This window comes from Ictidomys tridecemlineatus, chromosome 2 (genome assembly GCF_052094955.1).
Source record: "Ictidomys tridecemlineatus isolate mIctTri1 chromosome 2, mIctTri1.hap1, whole genome shotgun sequence".
Taxonomy (NCBI): Eukaryota; Metazoa; Chordata; class Mammalia; order Rodentia; family Sciuridae; genus Ictidomys; species Ictidomys tridecemlineatus.
In genome coordinates this window covers 73,282,443-73,309,307 of record NC_135478.1, presented here as the reverse complement: position 1 = coordinate 73,309,307, position 26,865 = coordinate 73,282,443, and the positions used below count along the sequence as shown (strand labels likewise).

Below are 26,865 nucleotides of genomic sequence, written 5' to 3'. Positions count from 1 at the left end.
GCTTCTTGGGATTTCCCAGTCGCCGCAGAGACCGGCTCTAGCCTCGAGGGGGCGACAAAGCCCGGGCTCTTTGGGAGCCGGTCCAGCCGAGTTCCGCCTGCTCCTGAAGGCTTCTTGCAGCGATAAAACAAAGGAGGACTGTGCTGTGCACCCACGGGAGGAGTGGCATTTCATCCGGGGGAATCTCCTCCTTTTTCCCTCGCCCTGTCCCTCAGCACCCGTGCGCCCTGAGTCCTGGCCGTTGCCTCTAGCCTCCGCCCTACCCCATCTGACCTGGGGCAATTTTAATTTCTGTCCCCGCACCCAGTGCGGAAGTGCAAGGTGGGTCAAGGCCTGGATGGGAGTTGAAAAGCTTGGTGTCCCCCCACCCCCACCGCCGCCGACGTCGCCTAGCTCGGCCTGGCCCTGCCTGGCCATGTACCCCAACTCTGGTTCATACGAGGTCAGACAGGGATCTGGACAGATGCTTTCTACTTGGAGTCAGGGCTCAGGCTGGACCCCAAGACCCTTGGCCTTTTCCCCAGAGCTTATGCTGACCCGTCACTGTGTTTGAGTGGTAGTGATACCTAGCACATCATCACCAAGCAGGCAGAGCACTTCTGTCTTCTTGGCCTCTCTGAGCCTCTATTTTCTCATCTGTCACTGGACTCTGTGCTCTGGAATAGAGAATGTATTGCAGCCTGCTATTCCAGGTGTTCAAGGGAGTGAAGATATCCTCCTTCTTGCAGCCTTCCCTATGTCCCCCACTTGGACTAGCTGTCTGTTCCATACCAGAAGCCTCCTAAGAGGGCACTCCACCTTCTAGGTTGAAGTTTGGAAGTCCTGCTGACCTTGGGCACCAGGGGGCCAAGAGAGGCAATGAACTACCTTGTAGCATAATAGGCTGGCCACAGGCCTGGCTATGACCAACACCAGTGGGGCTCCTGCAGCTCTAACAAGCACATCCTCTCTCCCAGCCTCCATTTATTCACCTGTAAAATGGGGGCATTCTAATAGTTGGCCAGCCAACTGCACAGTGTATCTACAGCTCCTAAAAGTGCCTGGACCAAGAATCCTGAGGGTGGATATCTGAAGCCATATCAGACACTTGACCTAGACAGACCCTAACCTAACCTTGGGTGATTTAAGGAGGGGACTGCAGTCTAGCTAAGCATCCCTAACTGAGATAGGGAATGAAATACACAAGGCGAGGCCTGGGGCAACTCCTACAAACTCTTCCCGAAATAATGCTTCACCATCCTCCTCAGAGTTGGCATTGGTTCACTCAGGCTCTGGATCTCATTTTCAATATAATGGTTATAAAAGCAAAAGAAAACAAACCCCACCCTATAACCAGCTGAGGCAGTGCCTCCTGGCCACCCTTTGATATTTGAGGACTGAACAATGAGGCTGATTGCCCAGAGATTTGAAAGCCATCTTAATTAGAAGGAAAGAATGTCCTGTGGTGGGTTATTCTAAAAATACAGCTGCATCCACATCTGGAGGGGAAGGGCGGGGGTGTGGGGAACAGGGATGATGGCTAGGCCAGCTTCAGAAGCTCTGACGCCTGCATTCCTGGGGCAGGGTCATCTTCTCTCTACAGAGAAGGGAGAAGAGGTGGATGCCAAGATAGCCAGTCCCCTCATGACTGGGCTACTTGTTGCAGGTTTAGGATATAGAAGCAAAACAGCCAATCTGTCTCTTCCTAGCCCTCACCACTTCATGTGAGCCCTCCCTATACCCAGGTCTCGGTTTCTCCATTACATGGTAATCGACATGTAAGGGCCCGGTTAGTACATGCTGGTTCTTTTTTCAAGCCCCACCTGACCTGGGCAGGGTGGGCCATCAAGCCATCTTCTTATCAGAGAGGGGATTTTTTTTCCCCCTGCACTTTGTTTGCAGGTGGTTTGTCAGCTTTTATGAATTTGTCATGTGTTTTGTTTGCATTCTCATTTTAAATAAATATTCATTTTGGTACCTAATCTTGCAACTATACTTTTCCATTCCTCCCTCCTTTCCTTTCTCTCCTTCTTTCTTTGAACTTTTTGAGGAGATGGAGCTCTTGCTATGTTGCCCAGACAGGCCCTGAACTCTCAAGCTCAATTGATCCTCCTATTTCAGCCTTCCCAATACTGAGACCACAGAACAGATATCACATGCCCTGCATTCATTTTTTTTTTTTTTCTCGAAGAGACCTCCCAATACCTTCTGAAGAAGAAGAACTGAGAGAATGTTTTGAGAACAATGTGGAGGCAGGAATGCTGGCTGATGGTGTCACTGTGAGAAGACAAGGACACCTGGGTTCTTGTCCCAGCACACTGGTAGGAGCTTATTTTCATAGTGGTTGGACAATCCCTGGTGTGTGTGTGTGTGTGTGTGTGTGTGGTGTGTGTGTGTGTGTGTGTATGTGTGTGTGTTGAACACATGCAGGACCTGGCTGCTCAGTGGGAGTGTCAGTGAGTCTAAGCCAGGTGGGAGGTGGGGAGAACCTTGGGCTTTTCCTTTCCACCTGCCCATGGCTCTGAGTCATGGGCAAGGGCTCCCAGAGTGGCCCTTGTCCCTCCAGATTTCTTTCAAGCCAGCATTGCTTGATGATTTCAAGGACAACTGCAGAACAATCCCACAGGCTGCACATACATACACACCTGGGATCATGCAGCCAAACCCCCGCTGTGTAGAACCCAAGAGTACAGCTCCTGGGTGTGCAGACAAGCAGCACAGACGCTCACAGGGCCTGAAGTCTTTTCACTGCCTCTCCAGGTTTTGTTTCTGGGAACTTGTAACCTTTTGGCTGACTCTGCCAAGCAGATAATCTGCTTCTCCCAAAACACAGCCTGAAGCTCTGAGCCCAAAAATAGCACACACATGCTCTGGGAGGTGGTTCCGGAGGTGGCTATTACATTCCAGCACCAGTCACTGGAGGAAGTGGGAATTACTGGCAATTGCTGAGGACTGTGAAGGCTGGGGAGTGGGGGACGTGGGGGACAGGCTCAGGTCAGCCCCACAGCACACAGCTAGGGGTTGGACAGGAGCCATCTCATCCAGCCATAGGGGGTTAGAGACAATGAAACAGGCATGGACACAGGGAAGCAGCTCAGGAGCAGAGAGCCTAAGGAGCTCTGAAGTTACAAAGAGGTTTCGCAGCACTGGTCTGAGGCTGCACACTGCTGGCTGGTAATGCACTCCACTGGCATACGGGGATGATGGCCCTCACTCCTCTGTGCCCCAGTGATGGAGTGGGGGGTACTTCATTTCCTTCTGTGGGCCCCTCTATTGCCCCTCAGGGTGACAAAGACAGGACCGGCACCCTGCTATCTTGGTACCTCTTTATGTGTGTGTCCTCAGACAGGTTACTTAACTACTCTGATTCTGCTTTCTCTTCTGTAAGAGTAAACTGCTTCATCAGGGAGTGGCGAGATTTAAGTGAATTTGGCAAACCATGCTGCAGAGTCTGGCTCAGAATCACTGAGCAACTACAGTCTCCTGCATTTCAGGGTGTCTTTGCCTTGCCTTTGAGCAGCCACAGGGTCCATTCCTGCCTCTTCACTTTGCCCAGGCCATTTTCCCTAGCTTGCCCTCTTCCTGTTCTATCACTGTCCGTGTCTGTGGCCCTGCCATGGCTATTTGTCCATGGGTAGCTCACTGGTGTGGTCTTCTCTCCCTGCTTGGAGTGGGATTCAATTTCTCTCCCTGGCCAGAAGAGCTCCTGAGGTACAAAAATGGCCACTGTACACATTCTTGATCACAGGCACCTGGCAACTCCAGCTGGGAGAAGACAGCAGGAAGTAGGCCCCAAATAAAGGACTGATAGGGGCCCTATACAATCTGTCTTTGAGATATATATATATATATATATATATATATATATTGGTGGAAGGGGTTGCCGGGGATTGAACTCAGGGACACTTGACCACTGAGCCACATCCCCAGCCCTATTTTGCATTTTATTTAGAGACAGGGTCTCACTGAGTTCTTAGTGCCTCGCTGCTGCTGAGCCTGACTTGGAACTCACGATCCTCCTGTCTCAGCCTCCCAAGCTGCCAGGATTACAAGCTGTGCCTTGGTATATTCTTGCTCACGGACATTTACTCCTTCAGGGTTGAGACTGGCCTCAGAGGGGGAGGCCAGCAGCGTCTTTCCCAGGAAGGAGCTCCCATGTAGAAATATGGACCCTTCAACCTGGCAAGCTGAAAGACACTCTATACATATACATGGACCCTTCCAATCTGCCTGTTTCATGGAGACACTGGGCTTCAGTATCACTGTGACATAGGGGTGGGGGTGGGGCGGAAGCAGTTAGCAGTCATGTCCCACTGTTATCCCTGAAGCTGATGAAGCTGAAGACCTGGCCCTGGACTTCACATATATCCATGGTTACCAAGACCTCACCTCCTGCACTACAGCAGACAATCAGGTCTAGAGTTGCCATTTGTATGTACAACTACTATGCCTCTGCAGTGGGACCAGGCTTTCTCAAGGTAGTCATGTCCCCACAGCACCCCAAATAGCCTATCCAAATTCAACAGATGGTCTTCATCTATGTCTCCCCAGGGGAAGATTCACTGTCCCCAGGGTTGTGCAAGCCAGTAGTGAGCCTCATCTTGCCCTCACTCGCACTGCCAAGCTCATGAAGGTCAGAATCCAAGGATGGATTCTGCAGGGCCCCTGCCGGTCCACTCTCTCAGGCCTTTTCTCTTTTGTCTCCTCCAAGCCCGGGGCTCCCATGTGCCTATGGTCAGGAATGTCCATAGTGGTATCTCTGTCCCTCAGGAGCTCTTCTGGACACAGAGAGACACTGAATCCCACTTTGACCCATTGGCTTCCCGTCATGGGTCTGACCTCCCTCTGTGGGCTCTTTCATGCCCAGCAGCCATCTGTCCTGGCATCATTCAACCCCAGCCCTGCTGCATGCTGCTGCTGCCAGTGGATCTGCTTCCTCCTTCTCTGCCACCCTCCTCCTCTCATGCTCTCAGATGACTGCATATAATTTTTTTTTTGTCCTGGGGATTGAACCCAGGGGTGTTTTATCATTGACCTACATCCCCAGCCCTTTTAATTTTATTTTGAGACAAGTCTTGCTAAGTTGCTGAGGCTGGTCTAGAACTTGGGTTCCTCTTGCCACAGCCTTCAGAGTTGCGGGTATTGCAGGTGTGCACCACTGTGTACGGTGACAGCTTCTACTCTTGTCCCTTAGCTGCCAGCTGCTTATGACTCACCACCACACTCAAAACCCTCCCATGACTCTCCCTCCACTGTCCTTGAGACAGACCACAGCTGACAAAACTCTGCTTGGCTCCCTCTCTTGCTTTACATTATATGCACCCCTGTCCCTTTCTCGTCCCTGCCTTTGCTTGTCTCCCTGTCCCCACCAGGTACTTCAGAGGCTTTTCACAGGCCATTCCCCTTCTCTTGGCCTGGCTACTGTGACTCATCCTCTGCCTGACTCTGCCTTCTCCCTTGCCATACAACCTGGAGGCCAGCTTATTCCTAGAAAATCTGGATTCTGCTACTAGGACTAGACGGGCCAGGCCTAGGTAGCACCCTCTGTGGTCTAGGTCTGAAACAGCTTACCTGGATGGTTTGTTCTTACACTCTGGCTATAAACAGCTGCCCAGTACATGGTTTCCGGATTTGGTGCTAAAAATACTCAATGGCCCAGACAGGAAGGGTTTACCAGGAAACAGCTGCTTCTGGGAGGGGCTGGCTGGAGCTGCAGGGGAGGCCCACCCACCACAGTGGTCCATATATTAGAAGGGGTTTGGTCTCTGAGAGACAGATGAGTCTTCAGGGCCCACAAAGCCTACCGTGTGTTGGTCAGGAACTTCAGCATGGACAGAGCATTTACCTTGTTACTAATTCTTTTGGTTTGATACCACTTGCATCGACAGCCTTTGAACTAAAACACATTTAAAAATAAAGTGGTATTGTAAGAGAGGTGAGCTCTGGTCCCTTTGCGGGTGATTGGGTAGGGATTCCTGAAGTAGGAGGCAATTCCACCATCTGCTCTTCCTCTCTTCTTTCAACAGAACATCTAGGCTGCTAGGGAAGAAAATGAATGAAGGAATGCATGAATGAATGGTTCAGAGAACTTGGGAAGTCTCAGAGGAGAAAAGCCAAGACCTGAATAAGCAGTGGTAGTAGCGCTGAGGTTTACTGGAGAGGAGGGAAGGAACTGAAGAGTCTTGTGGGAGCATCAAGTACAACATGGGGAAAAGGGTGTGTGTGTGCAGGAGTGGCTCTGGGTTTCTGCCCTTATGTGTGAGGCTCTGAGGAGGAAGGCAGGTCTTGCCTGTGAGCACCAGGAGAGCCTTGACAGGAGATTTAGGGCTCCTTTGGGGTTCACCAGACCTGTGAATTTGGGGATTTCTTCTTGTTTTGCCACAGGGAGGGTTGCCGAGTCAGTAAGGTGGCACGGAGAGCAGAGCTCATGGCCATTTTGCCAAGGGACCACAGTTCTTTCTCACATCTGCAGTCTTTGCACAGGAAATAGCAGATGGCCCAGCTGTCAGGTCTGCCACCCAGATATTAGAGCATCTAGGACTTGTTGTGTCTCCTGGCCCCTGGAACTTGGGGTGCCAAGAGCTTCTCTTCATAAATAACTAAGAGGTACCTGAAGGTCCAAGGACAAGTGGACCTTCTGTCTGCAGAATGGCCTTTGTCCTGAGATGGGACAGGACTGAAAATGGAGGTCTGCCCCAGGACTTGCTTTGCCTTCCACCGAGCTTCAGTTTCCCTATCTGAGGATTCCCCACGTCTCTGAGAAGGTGCATCTGCAGCAGAACGCAGCTGCTATTCCCTTTAATGTTTTGCCTGTCTTCTCCTTTGTCAGGCGCGCTGCCCCCACCAACCCTGGACTCCCAGCCTCCCAGGAATGTGCTTCGCAGCCCCCAATCCAGGCGCCTGCCTTATCAGCCCCCAATCACAGGGGAGACAGACGTCCCTGCTGACAATGAAAGCCCCTCCTGCTAGCCCCATCTTGACCCCAAGTGGAGGGTGGCCAGCATGCTAAATGCCTTAAGGAAGAATACCTTCCCTCCTTCCCCAATCTGGCTTGAAACCTGACCTCCCTCCCTCCTTGGGTTCATTACCAGTCTGGTGGTGCCTGTCCTGGCGTCAGAGGCCCTGGATCCCTGCCCTGTTGCACACTGCTGCCACCAAGGGATCTGCTCTCCCTGGCCCACTTCAAATATGACCTTGGTCTGCTTTACTGGAAAACCAAGGCCATCTGAGGGGTTTCTCTCAGCCTGCCCCAAACCCCAATCTCTTAGCACTTTGGTCCATTCTCTGCTGTATTAGTGGTACTTAACAAATACCCTACACAAATGCACATCCCCTTCAGCCTGCCAGCTCTCCACTTCCCTCCAGTGGCACCTTGACCCACTCTCATCAGGCACTGGTCCCCAGGGAACCCCCCTCGGTATCCTTGTGGGACCCTTGTGCTCTGAGTATCCTGCTCAACCAGTTCTCTCAGCTGGCTTTAGTCTCCAGGGACCTCAGGACCTGGACTAGAGGATCCCTGGTCTTATGTACAAACATGAACATCCGTGGCGGAATTCCCCGTGCTGACTTTATGCGTACTTTCCTTTTCTTCCTGCTTACCATTATCCTGATCACCAGAGACTTTGGCATGGCTACATCCCACAGCCCCAAGGCACACATCTCCCTGAGCTTCTCACTGCATGGTCCTTTCTGAAGCACTTCCTGGGCTCAGCTCCTAAACCTTTCCCTTCCCCCAACCTTTTGGTCCTATTGGTTAGGTTTGCCTTCTCTCTCAGAGCACTAAAAGTCAGGTTGCCAGGCCTGGCTTCTCTTCTCCATCTACCCTTACCCCTTGGGCATCTCATACAGGCTCAGGCTACAGATGCCATTGGTCTACTTGTGACTGACACCCACATGTGCACTGTTGACCCTACTTTCCCCCAATGCCATGCTCAATAGTTTTGCCAGTGGATGTCACAAAGATTTCTCCAAATCAATGAGGCCAGAACAGAACTCTCCATCTCTCCTACCTTCTACTCAAGTGCTCTTCCTCTCTGCAATGGCCATCACCATCTACCTACTCTGGCTTAGGCCCCAAGTATGGGCCTTGACTTCTCCTCTCACAGTCATGGATGTTATGGAGCTGGGGCCTTTCAAGATACTAAGGCAGTGTGAAGACTGCCTCTTCAAACCCCTTTCTTGCAATCAAGTCAGAAAGATTTTAGACATGTAGCTCAGAGTAATAGGAATGAGTTTATTGAAGGGATAAGGAAAAGGGAAAGGGGACACTCTCAAGGGAGAGAGCAGGTCCTCTTCAGAGGAGAGGAACAATGTGCCTCTCCTGCACTCCAGCTTTATAGGGGATCCCAGAGAAGTTTCCAGAGAGTTCTGCCCAGGTCTATCTCTTGACTTTTGGCAGTCAGCAGGATGACATCAGACTCTCAAGTCCCCACTGTCATAGCAGCTCTAGGTCAATTTGGCCCATGCTGATCAGTTCTAATTGGATTTTTTAAAAATATTTTTTAAATTGTAGGTGGAAACAATACCTTTATTTATTTATATGAGATGCTGAGGATCAAACCTAGGGTCTCACACATGCTAGGTGAGCGCTCTACTACTGACCTCAGCCCTGGATTTTTGGAAATTTTTTTTTGTTGTTGTTGTTAATGTACCTTTATGTCATTTTATATATATGTGGTGCTGAGAATCAAACCCAGTGCCTCACACATGCTAGACAAGCACTCTACCGCTGAGCCACAACTCCAGCCCTCTAATTGGATTCTTAACCATACATTCTTACATATTTTATGGTTAGGAAGAACTACCCTTATCTCCCAGATTTTCAGGACCTGGTCATAAAAAACCTCCTGAGTTCTTCCATCCACATTATCTTGGGTCTGCATTTCTCCTGTAGTTAGCAGATAGTTAATATGATAGTAACATATCATGTTCATGTAGGCCCACGCAGGGGTACAGGTGAATTGCTTCTTGGAAAAGATAGCATGTGGAGAGTCACCAAAAATGGGCCCATTTTATAGAATTATTCTCTTAACCTCATGTTCCCATCATCTTTATCTTTCTGTTCTCTAACAATGTCCCTAGGAAACCCTCTTTCACAGCCATGTTTGGTCTGTGGGAAAAACCACCTCCACTGCTCCTGGACCCCGGGGTTCTATCCTGCCCAAGCCACCACTGTCACCTGAAGTGTCCCTCTGCTTACTGATTCCTCTGACAATCCACTGCCCTAAATTTTTATAAGTTATAAAATACATAAAGCATAAAATTTGTTCTGACCATTTTAAGGTATATAGTTAAATAGTATTATGTAGGTATTTTCACATTCATGTGTAACAATCACCATCATTCATCTCTAGAACTTTTCAGTTTTCTCAAACTGAAATTCTTTACCCATTGAACAACAGCTTCCCACTTCCCCTCTCATTTAAGTGAAATACTACAGTATTTGTCCTTTTGTACCTGTATAATTTCACTTAGCATAATGTCTTCAAGATGCAGAATTTCATTCCTTTAGGGCTGAATAATACTCCATTTTCGTATATACCACACTTTATCCATTCCCATGTTAATGGACACTTGGGTTGTTTCCACCTTTGGGCTGTTGTGAATAAGCTAGAACATGGGTGTGAAAATAAATTACCGATTCAAGTTACTGCTTTCAATTCTCCTGGGTATGTACCCAGCAGCAGAATTGCTGGTTCATATGGTAATTCTATTCTTAACTTTTGAGTAATAGCCATACTGTTTTTCTGTAGTAGCCACACCATTTTATATTCTCAGCAATAGCACACAAAATTTCCAATTTCTCTGTATCTTGGACAGCACTTGTCATTTTCTGTCTTCTTGTTTTGTTTATATAACCATCCTAATGGGCTATTATTATTATTATTATTTTTTATATGCTTGATTTAATCCAAGGGCGCTTAACCACTGAGCCACATCCCCAGCCCTTTTTATTTTTTTTGAGATAGGTCTGGCTAAGTTGATGAGGCTGACTTTGTATATTTCTGTCTTAGGCTCCCAAATAGCTGGGCTTAAAGGCCTGCGCCACCATGCCCAGCCTAATGGGCACTTTAAAAAAGTGACAATCACCTCCTCACAGAGGCTTCCCTGATCACCCCCATGTAGCTGGCAGGCCACCATCTGGTCACACTCCACATTTGTCTTATTTTCTATCAGCCATTATCTATAGCTCATTAGCTGCTGTATCCCCAGCATTTAAAAGGGCAACTAATACTCTGAACATGACAGTCAAATGACTGACTGTATGAAGTTTCTTTCTTCTATCAAAATATCAAGTCCCTCTCCATCTTATCCACTTGCTCTGGCCTGCCCCACTATCCTTGTTTCCCGCCTAAGGCCACAAGTCCCCCAAACTCAGCCCCTTCCCCAGAGAGCGGCCAGGAAGATTCCCAGCAGGGACAAACAGAGGTTAGGGAACCCTGAACGTCTAAGGGAATTTGGACACGCTACTAAGCGCCTCCTTTGCTGCGGAGAAGGTGGCCCTGCCCCAGATTCTCACAGGGTAGAACACGCCAAGATCACTATGGGGGAGGCGGGGTAGGAGGGGAGACCCGGACTAACACCTCCGGACTTCTGGTCTCACCCACCCCCGTGGCTCCGCCCCTTTCGGGCCTCGCAGCACCTGGCTGTGGTCTTTTTCTCCCTTGAGGCGGTAATCCGAGCCCCGCCCCCATGGTGGCCTCGTGGTCCTTTGCTATTGGTTTCTCCTTTAGAATATCTTGAAGAGGCCAGTTCTTCATTGGCCACACTTTCTCCCGCGCCGCCACTGCAGCCACAACAACCGACACGTGCTCAACCGTGTGGCTTATTCATTGGCTAGTCGTTCCGACCCGCCCACTTTTTCTTTTCCACTTCCAACTTCTCTCTTCCTCTTTCTATTGGCTTACCAAGCCAGAGCCCCTCCCTCCAGCCCGGTTACTCCGCGGCTACCACCAGGATTGGCCAAAAGCAGGAGTTAGGCGGGGCTTGGAGGCGGGCTTTAGGGGTGGGTTAAAGAGCGCGCTTCAGGACTGGCTAAGCGTGCCCGAGAAGGTTCAATGGCTTGGCAGGGGCTGGCGGCCGAGTTTCTGCAGGTGCCGGCGGTGACAAGGGCCTACACCGCAGCCTGCGTACTCACCACAGCCGCCGTGGTGAGCAGACTGGGCGTCGCTATAGTTACCAACCCTGGAGGGGAACGAGGGGGTTTTAGGGAAGGTAGCCAGGGTTAACGGCGTGGATCCCGGGGACATCCCCTGATGTGCCCCTGGTTCCACAGCAGCTGGAGCTTCTCAGCCCCTTCCAGCTCTACTTCAACCCGCATCTCGTGTTCCGGAAGTTCCAGGTGAGGCCGCGGCGTCCCTTGCACCTGCCGGCCAGGCCCCACCTGCCCCATGCCTGACTATCCTTAATCCCCCCCGCCACACCTCGTAGGTCTGGAGGCTTGTCACCAACTTCCTCTTCTTCGGGCCCCTAGGATTCAGCTTCTTCTTCAACATGCTCTTCGTGTATCCTATGTCGCAAGGATCTGGGCAGGGTATGGGGGCGGGGACCCCGGGCTGGGAGAGGGGAAACTGAGGCCAGGTTGGGGGTGGCACTTCCTATACAAACGCTGCAGGTTCCGTTACTGCCGTATGCTGGAGGAGGGCTCCTTTCGCGGCCGTACAGCTGACTTCGTCTTCATGTTTCTCTTCGGTGGCGTCCTGATGATAATATCCTTCCCACGGGCTCAGGAACCTCAAGCCACAACTCCTTGAGGTCTGGCCTGTGTTGACTCTGGTGCTTGACGTGACCGCCTGGGGCCAAGGAGAGGGCACAGTCATTTACTTCAGTTTAGGATGTTATTTCACTGCCATCTTAATTGGAAGGCCGGGTGGGGTGTTGGTAGCTCTGAGCCCTGAATGCAGGTATCCAGGAGAAATGGGCAGTGGTTGGAGCCTGGGATGAAGGGGATATTATCTTGATGGGGAATGAACAAGAGCAACGAGGGAAGGGGATCCAGTGGAAGGACTCTGGGGGCTAAGGAAGTCAGAGAGACCCTGGATGTAGCTGAGACTTGTACCAAGTCACCTTGACTCTGGTCCAGCTGCTGGGACTTCTGGGTAGTCTTTTCTTCCTGGGCCAGGCCCTCATGGCCATGCTGGTGTATGTGTGGAGCCGTCGCAGCCCTGGGGTGAGAGTCAACTTCTTCGGCCTCCTCACCTTCCAGGCACCATTCCTGCCCTGGGCGCTCATGGGCTTTTCACTGCTGCTGGGCAACTCAATCCTTGTGGACCTGCTGGGTGAGCCTGCCTGTCCTTTCCACTGCCCCAGGTTGGCTGGTCCTTTCTGGACATGCTGCTCTGCCTCAGGGCATCCTCTCCTACTTCTACTGGTCCTCTCAGCCCACAGCCCTCCCAGCTCCTCAGTTCTTACAACCCCTCATGCAGCATCTTCAGGGTTGACCTGCTGATGCTTGAGTGGGTCCTGCTGGGGGAGGGATGGGTAGGTAAGGAAGAGTTCTTGCTCCATGGTTCATGCTCCCTTAGTGTTCACAGGCCCTCCTTTTCTTCCCGGGGTCCTGCCCACTTCTAGACTCCTTAAGCCTGTCCCTGGGCTGGCAGTTTGTACAGGACATTGGGGGGTGCCCATGCTCTGAAGCCTGGGGTCACTCTGGGCTGTGTAGAGTGGCCTCTTGACATTCTGTGGCTTTCTCAACAGGGATTGCTGTGGGCCACATCTATTACTTCCTGGAGGATGTCTTCCCCAACCAGCCTGGAGGCAAGAGGCTGCTGCTGACACCCAGCTTCTTGTGAGTGCTGGAGATGACTGCAGCATCTTTTCCCATTCCCTCCCTTCCCTTCAGGCAACTTCCACGCCCTTGGGGACCTGTGCTGGCCTCAGCTCTCTGTGGATCCCTCCCCACAGGAAGCTGTTACTGGATGCCCCTGAAGAGGACCCCAATTATCTGCCCCTTCCTGAGGAGCAACCAAGACCCCATCAGCCACACCCACAGCAGTAAGCCCACCCTGGGCCAGTCTGACTCTTCTGGGAGGCCTCCAACCTACCCCTAACCACTGCTTGCAGTAGAACCCATCCTGGAGTCTGGGGCCAGGATGAAAGGGCTCACCTGAATAAACAGCCTCTGGAAGCACCTGTAGCCTCTGGAAGCACAGCACTGGTGCACCCTGTCTCAGCCAGCCACATCCTCTCATCTCTTTCCATGCCTGCCCTCTTTGCCCAACTGAAGGTGGTAGGACAGGGGACCCAGAGAAGGCAAACAATTTGCCCATGGATGCCCAGCAGAACTTTGAGCTCACAGATGACAGACTCAGGGTTACTGTCCCAGCCCTATCAGTGCCTTGATGAAGTCTTAGGGCAAGTCCTATCTCCCTGGGCCTCTGTTCCCTGCTAATCAAGGGGGTTAGCTAGACCTTAGTGGCTGGGGCAGGACACAGCCTAGTCTGTGGTGTCTGTAGGCTCATGTCCACCTGGCCTTTCTCGTCCTCACCAAAAAACCTCAACAAGTGGACCTCATTTTCTAGCAGGTGAACTGAAGGCTCTATGAGGTCAGGTGCAGAGTGCCAGGACTGTGTCTTCTGCCTCTTCTGTGACCCCAGAGCCTAGAAAACTTTTCCATTTGCAGAATCCTATGACTGGCTCAGACACAGACCTCTGGGGAAATCTGTCCCTACCATTTATGCTGAGAATCTAGGTGAGCCTTCTCTGACCCCATATCCTCTGTGTACATCAGATGCTGGCCAGGTTTCCTTGTTGCTGTACGCTTGTCCATCTTATTCGTGGATGCTCAGTACCATAGGGGCTTCTCCAGCCACAGGCAGTTAGTCATTACATTGTAATGAAACTATTCCTCATGAGTCTGACCTCAATTTTGTAGGAAAGTTGATAAAGTAGCAACTCTTGCATTAAGCTGGAGGTACTCAAAGGGTCCAGAAGCAGGTAGGACTTGGTGCACTAGTTCTTCCCAGGAAAGTGGGCCTTTCTGTCCAGCAGGGTAAGGCAGCTGGGGTTGTTTCTACCTCACCAGTTATAGTGACACAGGGCTGCCACCAGCCTCATGGAACCAGCAAACCCCTTGGAATAGAGCTTGTTCATTTCCAGGCCAAATGGGCCTGGAATCTTGCCCTTTGTTTATGGTCTCCCAGTAAAGCCTGTATGCCCTTGCTGTTTCTGGTGAATTCTACTCTTGGATAGGCTCTGCCAGAGGAGGTGAGAGGAGAGCTTTACTCAGGTCACAAGCTGCTCTCCTCCCCAGGAACAGTCATGCTCAAAGCCCCAATCCCTACTCAAGAGCTCTACCTCTGGCCTGCACAGGCTGAGGCTGAAAGCCAGGTTGCTTGGGGGCCCTATCATGTGCCCAGGGAAGACAACAGTCTCTGACCTGCCCCCAGCCCTGCCCTGGCAAGGAGAGGACCTGCCAGAAGCCAAGGGTGGCAACTGCCCAGGTGGTTGGGGTCTGGGGTCACTGTTTTTAGTAAGACTGAAGCTATGTGCCCAGTTTGCCAAGCAGTGCTTAGCTCAGCAAAGAGACCCACATATGCCATCCTCATGGTGCCTAAGTCATTCTTTAGAATGGGTATAATTCCATGGTTACAAACAAGGTATGATACAATAATCTCATCAGAAGCACAGTGGGGAGGGGGGGCTGTGAGTTGGGTCTCCTCTGTACACAACATATCAACCCTAAAAGCTAGCACTAGGCTAGGCATGTTACTCACATTCCTCACAATAGGCCTGGCTCAGGCTACAGGTGTAGACAGACCTCAGTTTAATGTGTGCCCTGGAGTTGTACACATAAAACAGGAGAGCCTGCACTTTTTTTCTAAGGCCAAGTGAAGACAGCAGGAGCAGGTATCACTGGAAGATAGCTGAGCCCCTCCCCCGAGCCTCACAATCACACTTCTCCTTTCTCTTCCTCTATAAGGACATACTGAGCATAAGTGTCCAATAAGAAGCTGGAAGGCTCAAAGAAAAGCAGATTGGGCTCTGCCTCAATGGTCTTAGAGGGTGCTGGGGTATCTTGAAAGTGGAGTTCTGTTAACCTCCATCTGTCATTACCTGGGAATTGGAGGCAGGGAAGGGTGAAGCTTGGCATGTCAGCCTAGGCCACACACCACCCTCTTCCTCTAAGTCTGCTTGGTCCTACTCCTGGCTCTCCTATTTTTTTTATGCCAAGACACTGAAGAAACTGAACATGACCTATTGCCTTTTATTTAAAAAGTGTTGCTAGCCCTGCTTGGGGCTCCTATACAAAAACAAAACAACCCAAAACGAAGCTTCTTCCTGACCCCAGACACTGGGGGAGGGTGTTGGGAGGACAGGACTGGGGCTCAGCAAATGGAATGTGTGCTGGGGGAGGGCACCTGGAGGCCTCCCACCTCTGCAGCCCACCCCACCCCCTGTCCCTTGGGATGGCACCGGGTTGTCTCCTTGCCAGAAGAGGAAGGAGAGAGGCAGTCCAATCTTCTGAGATGCTCCGTGGGAGCCAAGCACCGATGGGCTGGTCACCAGGCTGGGGCAGTATTGGCAAGACGTCTCATCCGCCTAGAGGAGGGGAGGGGATGGTCAACTGGGGCTAATTCCAGCTCCCAGCCTTCTCTTGGCTTTGCCTGTCGGCTATGCCCGCCTCTCCAGGAACCCTGAAATCTGCTCTGGCTGTGGTCAGATCTGACTGGAAAATTTGCTTTTATTCTCTGCTGGGGAACCCATCCTGGGGGACAGAAGAGGTCTCAACACCCAGGAATCTTCCTCTAGCAACATAGGTTGCTTCCAGAGCCCACAAATCACAGGGGAAAAGAGGTGGCTTGTCCCTGCCTAGATAATGGTTCCTGTGAACAGAACTGGGGCACAGGGGCAGGATACCTTGTGTTCCTGTCCTGGTCTCGAATCTTTTTTTCCATTTCAGCATCAGTCAGGGTCTCCAGCAGCGGGCACCACTGGTCAGCATCACCCGTGTTCCGGATAGCAATTTCCACCGTGGGTAAGGGATTCTCACTGGGGAGGGGAGGCAGTGAAAGGAACAATGGTCAATTCACAGAATAGGGAAGTCCCCAGAAACCATTGTTCTCCCATACCCCAGCCCTCCAAGAGGTGGCCAGCGCACAGCATAAAAGAGTAGGTCTTTTCTTACTTCTCACTTGCCTCTGCTACTAGGCCCACACAGGGGCCAAGACCCATTTCTGTGTCCTCACTCCTCACAACAGCACTGTTGATAGGGGAAGCTGGGGGATATGCCTGTCACCTGAACCTCAAGGAGCTGCTGGAGACACCAGGGCCTCCCCCAGCAATAATAGCCCCACGACCCAGCAGCCTCTCTTCAAAGTCAACTCTCAACAGTTCCTTTGCTTCCTCACCATCACTGTCTGAGAGACTGGGAAGGGGGCTGTGGAAGTAATTTCCACTGACAGAAAAGTGTAGACTAGGCCAGGCTACTGTTACTGGACTATAGCTGGAAGTCTGAGGCCTGTTTGTCCTACTCTGTCCAGTGCAGTAACCCATCAGAACCCACTGATCAAGGAAACAGCATGGAGGGTGGAAGGAGGGAGCCTCTGCATCATTAACTGAGGGCTGCTGGGCTGGGCTGGTCTACTCGAGTGTTCTACCCACTTGCAGCTTAGCACACTTCATGGGGTCCACATTAAGCCCCAGAGAAACTAGCTTATTTGCTTACAGCCAGACAGTTGGCTGCCAGAACTGGAACCAGAAACCATATCCTCGGACCATGCCCAACCCTATAATCCCTCAGAGAGCCCAGCTCCACCCTGAGGGGCTCCCTGTGCCCTCCTCTGGCCAAGTGGGCACATAAGTAGGGGTGGAGTCATCATGGGCAAAGGTTAAGAGGGCACAGGGTTAGGCACATGGGAACACTTGGAGAGGGAAAGGTATGGCTGAGCTGCTGTCTCACTGGGCTTTGGTTTTCAGATTTGCAACAGGAAGCTAAGAAGTTACTCACATGTTGCGCTGAACCCCTGGCCTGGCAGAAAGACTCAGAAGAAAGCCCTAACCATAATCTTCTCCTTCCCTTCCTGGCCTTCCCATTGCTACTCTGGCCTTCTAGAGTTTTTTGCTCTCTCTAGCTGAGTGGTCTCCCTACCCTACTCTACCATAATCCTACCCACCCGCAGCCTGCCACTGTGCAGTGCCCATCAGCTTTAGGAGGAGAAAAAGGCAGGCAGGGTCCTAGGAAGTACCTGGCAGACACTAATGGCTAAAATAGAACAGATCCCTGGCAGGGCTGCTTGGGTTTTCATGCAGAATATAGGAACACTATCTAGTGCTGTAAAGGGTTGTTGAAGGATTATCAACATTTTTTTTTTTTTTTGGTGGTGCTAAAGATCTATCCCAGGGCTTCCCACATGCTAGGCAAGTGCTATACTACTGAGCTGAATCTCTAGCCCCAAGGATTATTATTATTAAAGTAGCCAACATCCTTCCATCAAGGGAACTTCCTAGGGGCCAGGCACCTTCTCAAATGGCCTCCCTGAAGGTGATATGATTGATCAGCTGCAGAGAAGCATTCCCTTAGGGCTGACTGCAGAGCCACGGCCCCTCACCAACACACCAGCCAACACACACCCTGCACTGGCAATCAAGGACCCATTATGGCCTGGGAAGGCCAGGCTGGGAGCCATTCTCCCTAGCTTGGAGAGGGGGGAGGGGAAGGTGTCCCAACGACCCTGGGCTCTCCTGCCTGGGTCCCGGGTGTTGTTGGAGGCTAGTACCACAGACCAGAGCTGCCCTAGCCCCAGAAGAAATGGGCCTGACCTCTTGCTGAAGCTTAGCCCATGGGGCCCATAAGACCTAGAGGCCAGGAAGCCTGAGCACATGCTGGTGACTCAGAGGCCTAGGACCTGGCAGCCCTCACCCTTGTGGTCCCCTAGGGCTAACTCCTCCTCAACAGCTTGGTTTGGCAATCCAGGAATGGTCTAGCCACAGACCCCAAACATCATCCCTCACCTCCAGGGCTCCTGGCTGATTTCCTTAGGAGGGCAGACATGAAAGGCACCAAGCCCACGCTGAGGGAAACAAAACATGTTTTCCTCAGAATTTAAACAAGAGCTGATGAGCAGACCCAGAGGCTTCTTTGTTTACCTCCCTTTACTCTGGGAAGATTCCACTCCAGTGGATTTATTCTAAAATAAGAATTGTTCCAGTCAACCATGTAAGGATGAGCTTGGAGGCGGCACTAGACTGTCTCAGGTTTGGGGGGACATGCAGGCAGAGAGATGCTTCCCTGAGTTCTAAGAAGTTTGGGCCCCTGGGAGACTCCCATTCCTCCTGAGAAAAATTCTGATTCATGGGCTTTGAGGCTGCCATGGACTCTGGATGTTCCTTTCATTCTAAAGTGTCTAGGTGGGGACAAAGACACCCAGACAGGAGGGCCTTGCCTGAGGTCATAGTGGGACTGATGTTCCTTGAGTAGCTTCAGGTTTATTTTCAATGTGATCTCACTTTTGTGACTTCATATAACAAAACAGGCTCTGAAGCTGGGCATGGTGGCACATGCCTGTAATCCCAGCTACTTGGGAGTTTGAGGCAGGCAGATTGTGAATTTAAAGCCACCAAGCCACCAACCTGGGCAATTTAGTGAAACCCTTTCTCAAAAAAAAAAAAAAACTAAAACTAAACTACAATGGGCTGGGGATGTAGCTAGGTGGTAGAGTACTTTCCTAGCATGTAAGAGACTCTGGGTTCAGACCTAGGGGAAACCACAAAACAACAACAACAAAAAACAACCAGATAAGTTGAGAAGCATTATTATCCTCACTGTATAAATGAGACCTGAAGGGAAAATGAAGTGTCCATAGCTTTTCCATCAGCTGGGAAGGAGGAGACCAAATTTGATGTGACTCTTACAATTGCAACCAAGCTTCCTGGATGGGTGGGGAAAGGGCAGCATCATGGTGCTGGGACAACAGACTGGATTAGGAATGGTTTCTTAGATATGACATGGAAATTACCAAGAACACCGTCAGGAAAGTGAAAAGACATACCTCAGAATAGGAAAAACCATACTAATCATGTCTGTTAAGGGACTTGTACCTAGACTATATAAAGAACTCTTATAATAATAAAAACCCAATCCAGTAGCTGGGCGTGGTGGTGCACACCTATAATCCCAGCAGCTTGGGAGGCTGAGGCAGTAGGATTGCAAGTTCAAAGCCAGCTTCAGCAAAAGCATGAGGCTAAGCAACTTAGTGAGACCCTGTCTCTAAATAAAATAAGGCTGTGGATATGGCTCAGTGGTTGAGTGGCCCCGAGTTCAGTCCCCAGTACCAAAAAATAAACAAAAACCCCGATCCAATTTAAAAACAGGTGAAGACTTGAATAAGCTATGATTTCAAAGAAGATATACAAGTGGCCACTAATACATGACAAGATGCTCACTTTTATTAGTTATTAGGGAAATGCAACTCCAATTACTTCACATCCACTAGAATGGCTATGATACAAAAACTAAAGAAAGAAAAGACAGATAAGTAAGTGCTAGCAAGGATTTCGAGGAACTGGAACCCTCACATTGCTGGTGGGAATGTAAAATGGAGGAGCTACTTTGGAAAACAATCTGGCAATTCTTCAAAATGATAAAATAACAGTGAGGATAATACCATCTGATTCAGCATTTCTACTCATAGACATATATACCCAAGAAAATTGAAAACAAGTGATCAAACAAAAACTTATACATGAATGTTCTTAGCATTTTTCACAGCAGCAAAAAGTAGAAACAAACACCATAAGCCAATCAACTGATGAGTGGATAAATGAAAGGTAGTACAGCCATAAAATGAAACACTATTCAGCCATAAAGAATGAAGTTCTGATACATGTTACAACACTGATGATCCTTGAAAGCAGTATGCTAAGAAGCTAGTCATAAAAGACCAAATAGTGAATGACTCCATTTACAGTATGTGTCTAGAATTGGCAAATCCACTCATAGAAAGTAGAGTAGTGGTTGCCCAGGTCTAAGAGACTTGGAAAATGCAGGGAGTGACTGTTAAAGGGTATGGAGCTTTCTTTTGGGGTGTCCTAAAATTAACTGTGGTGATGACTTTGCAATTCTGTGAATATACTGAAAACCAGTGCCTTGTATACTTTAAATGAGTGAATCTGTAGCCTGTAAATTGTATCTTAATAAAGCTGTTATAAAAAAAAAAAACCTCAGGGCTGGTGGGCAGAGCTTAGAGCTTCAGCATAACCTGAAGCAGGCCCTGCAGGGCACAGCAGGGTTGACAAAAGTCTCCCTGGGAGAACAGTTAAATTCCCACGAGGTGGGATGGGACAGTGGGTAGAATATGAGCTGGGGTCAGGAGACACAAGTTCTGGCTTCTAGCCTTGCCACAGTGAACTGAAGTTCTGCTCTTGGACTGTAAAGTCTAGGAACCCTTTAACAAAAGGTCCCCATCCAGTCCTTGCCAGGTCTCTTCCAATGTGGGGAGCATCCTCATTGCCCAGTTGAGACATGACACATAGGATGGCACAAATATCCTACCTGGTGCCAAAAGAGATGCTTGGAACACTTACTAGGCCCCCTGGCAGGCCACTATGGAGGGAATGTGTGTTTAGCCAAGTTTTTAGCAGTCTGTCTTTGGTCCCAAGGGTTTGAAACCTGCATTAGAGACTGCAGCTGGACAGGGTCAATGCTCCTTAAAGGATCAGACAGAATCCTGAACTGCCTCAATAGGAGTTCCTCAACAGTGGTTCCTCTGGAGCCTCTCGGAACTGGACACAAGTAGAAGTTTGGCAAGGAACTAAGGCTAATGACTCAGGTCATGTGGTCTGAACAGAAGGGATGTTCCTGCACACTGGCCACCAAGGGAAAGGATGCCAGGAGGACCCATCAAGAGGCCCCAAAACTTCATCTCCTGAACCTTGACTTGGGCATTGGTGGCTGCCATATGACTGAGTGAAGGTCAACATCTCAGTATCTGGCTGTTGGGAGCAGCAAACCTGTCTGTCACCTGTACCTGTCAGTTGGGAAGGAGAATTCCAGCTTGACTGGTGCTTGTAGGAGGGGGTGCTTGGTGTTGCTGTCACTCCCAGGACCTGTGCAATGTCACAGGATTTCAAAGTTAACTCTACCTAGACTACTCTTGGGCCTATTGGATCCAATGGCCTTGGCTCCACAGGAGACACCATGACTGCACCCTCAGGCAGCCCTCCTGCAGGAATAGAGAGAAGTGGGCTAGACACCAGGGTTGATCCCCAATGTAGGAAACAAAACCACTTGGCAGAGCTGAAGGAGGGTCACCACAGGTGACAATGATGTGCATCTCAGCACAGCAAGCACTCAGCCTGAAGGGCTCAGCTGTTTCCAAGGTTAAAGGTATGCCTCATACCTTCTTTCTTGCTCAGATTTACGGGAAGCCTTAAAAAAGACGCCTCTTGGGATATTCAAGAAATCGAGCTAAGATGCAAACCTACTTAAAAGCTCCATGAATTGTTAAATCTTTGCAAAAAAAAAATCTTTGTCCTTGATCCTCCTGTAGCATTTGAGTCTGTCTTCCCTGAGTGATCAGTGCAAAAGAATGATGACAATGTGAAGGGTGTAATCAACCCTCACACCTGTTTTGATGAAGTAATACTTGGTGGCAGCCCCACTCCAGACACCATTCCAATCAAAAAAGGCACTTAGAGGACAGATCAGAAATGATGGGGGGTGGGGGGTGGGGTTGTGGCTCAGTGGTGAGCCACATGTGAGGCACTGGGTTCGATCCTCAGCACCACATAAAATAAATAAAAGTATCGTGTTCATCTACTACTTAAAAAAAAAAAAAAAAAATATATATATATATATATATATATATATATATATATATATATATATATATATATATATATATATATAAACAAAGAAAGATGGGGCTTCTGTTCCTGCAGGCTTGAGGCAGGAGCCCTCAGACTTTCGGAGGCCACAAGCAGAGTCCACTAGCCTGAAAGGGGTTTTTATTTTTTGTGGGGGACGTACTGGGGATTGAACTCAGGCACTCAACCACTGAAGCCACATCTCCAGCCCTATTTGTATTTTATTTAGAGTCAGGGTCTCACTGAGTTGCTTAGTGCCTTGCCTTTGCTGAGGCTGGCTTTGAACTTGCGATCCTCCTTCCTCAGCCTCTTGAGCTACTGGGATTACAGGAGTATGCCATTGCGCTCAGTCTGGAAGGGTTGGTTTATTTATCTGGTGTTGGTGAGGGGTTGAAGGTTGTGTTCACACTTTCAGTTACTCAGCCAGCCTGATACTGCAGGCAGAGATCAGGTTGATCTGTTTTTTCCTCGTCAGTGGCACTCAGTATGGCACCTAGTCCTGCAGTATACTCACCAGGCAGAGATATCCAGAAAGAAGCTGCCAGAGGACTCCCTAATGCTTGTGAGAGGGGAGGGGCCTTGTTTTACAAAGATGAAGAGCATGGGGGGCTGTAGTTGTGGCTCAGTGGTACAGCGCTTGCTTAGCATGTGTGAGGCACTGGGTTCGATCCTCGGCACACATAAAAATAAATAAAATAAAGGTATAATGTCCATCTACAACTAAAAAAAAAAAAAAAAAAAAAACAGAACATGGGTGGGGGCAACCCTGATAGAAGGAACAGGTTGGGATAGAATGCAGAGGGGACAGAATACCACGACAGTTGAGGAGCAGCTGCTATGAGGATGGAGGATTGAGGGGCAAAAGATTTCAGGTGTGGTCCTAGGAGGATGTGGGGAAAATGGAAGTAAGGACGTCAGGTTCCCGCTGACAGAACTCTAATCTTTGCTAGGGACCCTATTAAGTGTCTCCAACATGCCATCTCTTTAACTCTAACCCTGCCTGTGACTGGTGAGCTCTGCTGAGATATGAGGCAGGGAAAGGTCACTGAGAAGCTCAAGAAAGCTGTGAAAGCAATACAGCTCCCACAGAGAAGTATTTCCCCAAAGTGGTTAGAGATGCGAGAGAGGGAGAGAGGCATACACCATCCTACCTGAAGGCATAGGTCTTCTGATGCCAGCTCAGTTGTCCCCGGATGCTGTATGCGATGGTGGTGACAAACTCCCCGCCCAAGCCCAGCTCTGAGCACAACTTCAGGGCAAACTTCTCTGGTGAGTTCTCCTTCTCTGACATGTCCCACTCAAATTGGTCCACCAAGGAGATGTTTCCCACATGGATATTCAGCTGTGGCAAGAACCAAAGTGCAAAGTGAGAGCAGGCAGGACCGTCCTCAGCCTAGGAGGCTGTGAGGAAATGGGAACAGCTTGCTCTGGAGCCATGAGGCTTAGAGTAAACCCTGCCAACAATTCAAAAGCTAAGAACTGGGCTGGCCTTTGTCCTTCCATTTCACCATCTGCAAAATGGGCTGACCCCACAAATGTTCCAAGGGGCTCTGGCCACCTCACTTTTTTTTTTTAAAGGTTTATTTTTCATCTTTCTTTATTTGTGCATGGTGGTAGGAAGTGAACCTAGGGCCTCATGCATGCTAGGCAAGCACTCTGCAACTGAGCTATATCCCCAGCCCCTTCACTTTTATTCATCTCCCTGGATCCTCATCATTCCTTTATCTGCTCTTTACCCTATGGCAATTGATCTTTATGTGACTTTGTTGACCAGAAAGGACTCAACTCAAATGCTACTGATCAGAAAACTGTCCCTGAGCCTGTCTTAAATCATCATTTATGCCCAAATTCTGTTGCTTTATAGAGCTTACTCCTCTTGGAAATAATTTTGCCAAACATGTCACAGATGCATTTACACCTGTGCCAATGTGGTAAGGCAAGAGGTAGCCTGGAAGTGCAACAGAGGCAACAGCCAATTCTTCCCATGTTCCCCCTACAGACCCCTCACAGCATGTGACACATAGCCAAAGATATCCAGGCCTAGGTGTGCAGTTGGAAGTTTTCACAAGTGGATGCCCAGGAAGCCAACACTCAGATCCAGAAAAAACAGCCCTGTGCTTCAGAAGCATTTACCAATGTCCGCCCCCTCCCTTGGATTAGTTCTGCCTATTCTAAAACTGGACATTACTGAACAACACAGGATGGACCCTCTGGGGTCTGGCTTTGTTCCCTCAGCATTTTGCCTGTAAGATTCCAGTAGGGGGCTAGAACCCTCCCTCATCACTGCCCAATGCTCCACTGGGTGAGCAGGCCACAGTGCACCTGCCCATTCTCCCTGCTGTCCTTTAGTTTTTAAGACCAAGACTTGAGTGGGCAGATGAGCAAGAGGCATGGCCAGTAAATAGCCCTTATGACCCAGTCCACCCAGAGACTTCTACCTTTCTTCAGAGAAACAAGGGAACTCCAAACCCTGACCATGTTCATGAAGCCCTGAACCTTTGAGCCCTTTGCACCACTCTGTACTAACTAGAATGTTCTCTGTATCTGGGCAAGACCAGACACTTTTTAGCACTCTGGCCTCAGCTAAAGACCCAATTCCTAAGACCTCTCCTCCCCACCAGTCCTTTTCCACACCTTCCTCTCCTGTTTCTTCACAGCACTTAGGACTCTGAGACCATCTCAGTCATCTGCTTGTTTTCTATTTCTCTGCCATCCCATGAACTCCTGGAATCCTCAGTACAAGCTTGAGGGCACTTTGAGAAACAACCAGTCCTTGTGACAGAACTGGCAAGGAGAGGGAGGAAGCTGTGGTGCAGAGCTGCAGTAACCCACACAAGGCACATAGCTGGGTAGTGTAGGCTGCAGTCAAAGCCCCTGAGGCCTTTCCTGTCTCCATGCTGCACCATGCCTGGCAATCCACCCAGGTTTCTGGAATAGAACTGGAGCTGCATGTTCCCAACTGGAATCCAATTCTGGGCAAACCATACAAGCGCTCGGACAGGAAAGAACATCCAGCAGCAGGCAGCTCACAGAAACACTGAAGTGGGACCTGACTGGATCACAGGTACATTGTTTACATCCAAGAAGCTGCACCACCCCAGGCTGATGGACTATGTTGCCTGTTCCTGCTATTTAGTCACTAATTCACTTGTTTATCCAAAATTACAGAAAAAGCTATCCTGGGATCAGGGAGAGACAGACACTAAGTGGGTTGACCGAGTAAATACATGGTATGTCAGCACTAAATGCTAGACCAGGGAGGGAAACAAGAGAGAGGTTAGAAAACTGAGCCAGCTGTACTAGTCAGGTTAGAAAGGGCTCTCAGGGATAAAACAAGTGAATGGGGGCTGGGGATATGGCTCAAGCGGTAGCGCGCTCGCCTGGCATGTGTGCGGCCCGGGTTCAATCCTCAGCACCACATACAAACAAAGATGTTATGTCCACCGAAAACTAAAACAATAAATATTAAAATAAAAATAAAATAAAACATTTAAAAAAAAACAAACAAACAAACAAAAAAAAACAAGTGAATGAACCCAGAGAGCAGGCAACGTGGTTCCCTGGGAGCAGGGGTCCCAGGCAGGGGATAGGGTAATGCAAAGGTCTGAGGAAACAAGGCCCAGAAACTTGGAAACAAAAACAAAAACAACAAAAAAACAAAAACAGGGATGAAATAGGAGAGAAGATGAGAATGGTAAGGGGCCAGGGCCCAGGCTAAGAAGGGATAAAGGGTTGTCAGAAGGGCTCAGCTTACACAGAGGGAGCTGTGGAGCTTCTGGAAAATTCTAAGTAGAGGAGACATTGATGATACTAATGGGTGGTGAGAAACAGCTGGACTCCACGTGGGTTCAAAGAGACTAAGCTGATTTAGGATCCTCCAAGCAGGCATGTGACAGGACCAGGCTTCGACCTGTGTATATCTTACCCTGGAACTGAATGGATCCAAAGCAGGCCAGGTTCCCTGGTAAAGGTAGCCAGGCCTGGGCATTGGTCCTGGCATTGCCAAGATCATATGTAAAAGGCTGCTTAGAACTAAGTCACTACTTTCGCAGGAAAAAAGACATTTTCAAGTGCTACTCTTCCTATCCTCCATCAAAGAAGTCTGTCCTCAAAGAAAAACCCAGATGTAATGAGAAATCCAAAGTGTGACCTTCAGTTCCTCACCTGCAAGATGGGTCACAACCTCAGGGGTCAAGTTGCCAACAAGGCTTCTGGCCTGAAAAACAAAGCACTATTCCAAGAAACACAAGCTTCTCTGAGCCAGCTGTATACTCCCTGTGGTATCCAGTCTGATCCCAGTACTGGTGGGTCCTCTTGCCACTCATTCAGAAGGCAAGACGGGAAGAAACCTGACCTGGGGATGGTCTCCCAACAGCCTACCAGCAAATGCCGTCTCACACTTGAGAATTATAACTAAATCAGAGGATTGCTGGGAAAGCTTCTGCTTAGGGGGATCAGGTATTGGCCCCTGAAGGACCTGTAGCTGCTGGACAATTTTCTGTATGGTTGCTTCAAGGTAACAATAACAACAACAAAAACTAAACCTGGTATTCAGAATGAGAAAAATACCAGGGAAACTGGCTAGATATGTAATGTCAGACTCACCAGCAACCTGCATGTGGCTGCTCCCATCTGGAATCAGATGGTTGAGCAGGGCTAACCTTCATGGGCTCATCCTTACCATAGTTGTAAGACAAGGCACAGGTACATAACAGAACCCTGTCCTCTAGAGCCAGAAGGCTGTGCTTAAAGACACAAGTGAAGCAAAACATATTGTAGCCCAGTTTATCTCTATTAAGACATGATACTTTATTTATGGAAAACCTTAAAGACTTCACACACACATACACACACACACACACACACACAAACACACACTAATGAATGAATGCAGCAAAGTAGCAAGATACAACATACAAAAACAGTTGCCTTTCTATACACTTACAACACTCTGAAAAGGAAAGTAAGAAAACAATTCAATTAAAATTAGCATCAAGAATAAGAAGATACATCGAATTAGCTTAAAGAAACAGATGAAAGACTTGTACACGTAAGACATGGCTGAAAGAAATGAAAGAAGGC

At 49.4% G+C, this 26,865-nt stretch overlaps 2 protein-coding genes across 5 annotated transcripts in view; one reads left to right on the top strand and one right to left on the bottom strand.

Moving 5' to 3' along the window:
- The first annotated feature begins 10,965 nt into the window (after nt 1-10,965).
- On the top strand, nt 10,966-13,108 carry Derl3 (derlin 3). Of its 3 annotated transcripts, none has more exons than XM_040289306.2 (7): nt 10,970-11,129; nt 11,258-11,320; nt 11,410-11,483; nt 11,594-11,687; nt 12,062-12,257; nt 12,676-12,766; nt 12,883-13,108. In XM_040289306.2, the coding sequence occupies exons 1-7, from the start codon at nt 11,037-11,039 to the stop codon at nt 12,974-12,976; spliced, it is 705 nt and encodes a 234-aa protein (XP_040145240.1). In that variant the 5' UTR covers nt 10,970-11,036; the 3' UTR covers nt 12,977-13,108. The 3 variants fall into 3 exon arrangements, with proteins under 3 accessions (XP_077894975.1, XP_040145240.1, XP_013217937.1); XM_013362483.4 differs by having other exon boundaries at nt 10,971-11,129; nt 11,255-11,320; XM_078038849.1 differs by lacking the exon at nt 12,676-12,766 and having other exon boundaries at nt 10,966-11,129; nt 11,255-11,320; nt 12,062-12,148; nt 12,821-13,108.
- Nucleotides 13,109-15,170: 2,062 nt separating this feature from the next.
- Smarcb1 (SWI/SNF related BAF chromatin remodeling complex subunit B1) overlaps nt 15,171-26,865 on the bottom strand; it is a 32,655-nt gene continuing 20,960 nt past the window's right edge. For both annotated transcript variants that reach the window (XM_005334471.5, XM_005334472.5), the window contains exons 7-9: nt 22,935-23,125; nt 15,838-15,969; nt 15,171-15,519 (exon numbers count right to left, since the gene is read on the bottom strand). In XM_005334471.5, the coding sequence (XP_005334528.1) occupies nt 15,480-15,519; nt 15,838-15,969; nt 22,935-23,125 (363 nt within the window). In that variant the 3' untranslated portion in view covers nt 15,171-15,479. The remainder of the gene's footprint in view (nt 15,520-15,837; nt 15,970-22,934; nt 23,126-26,865) is intronic.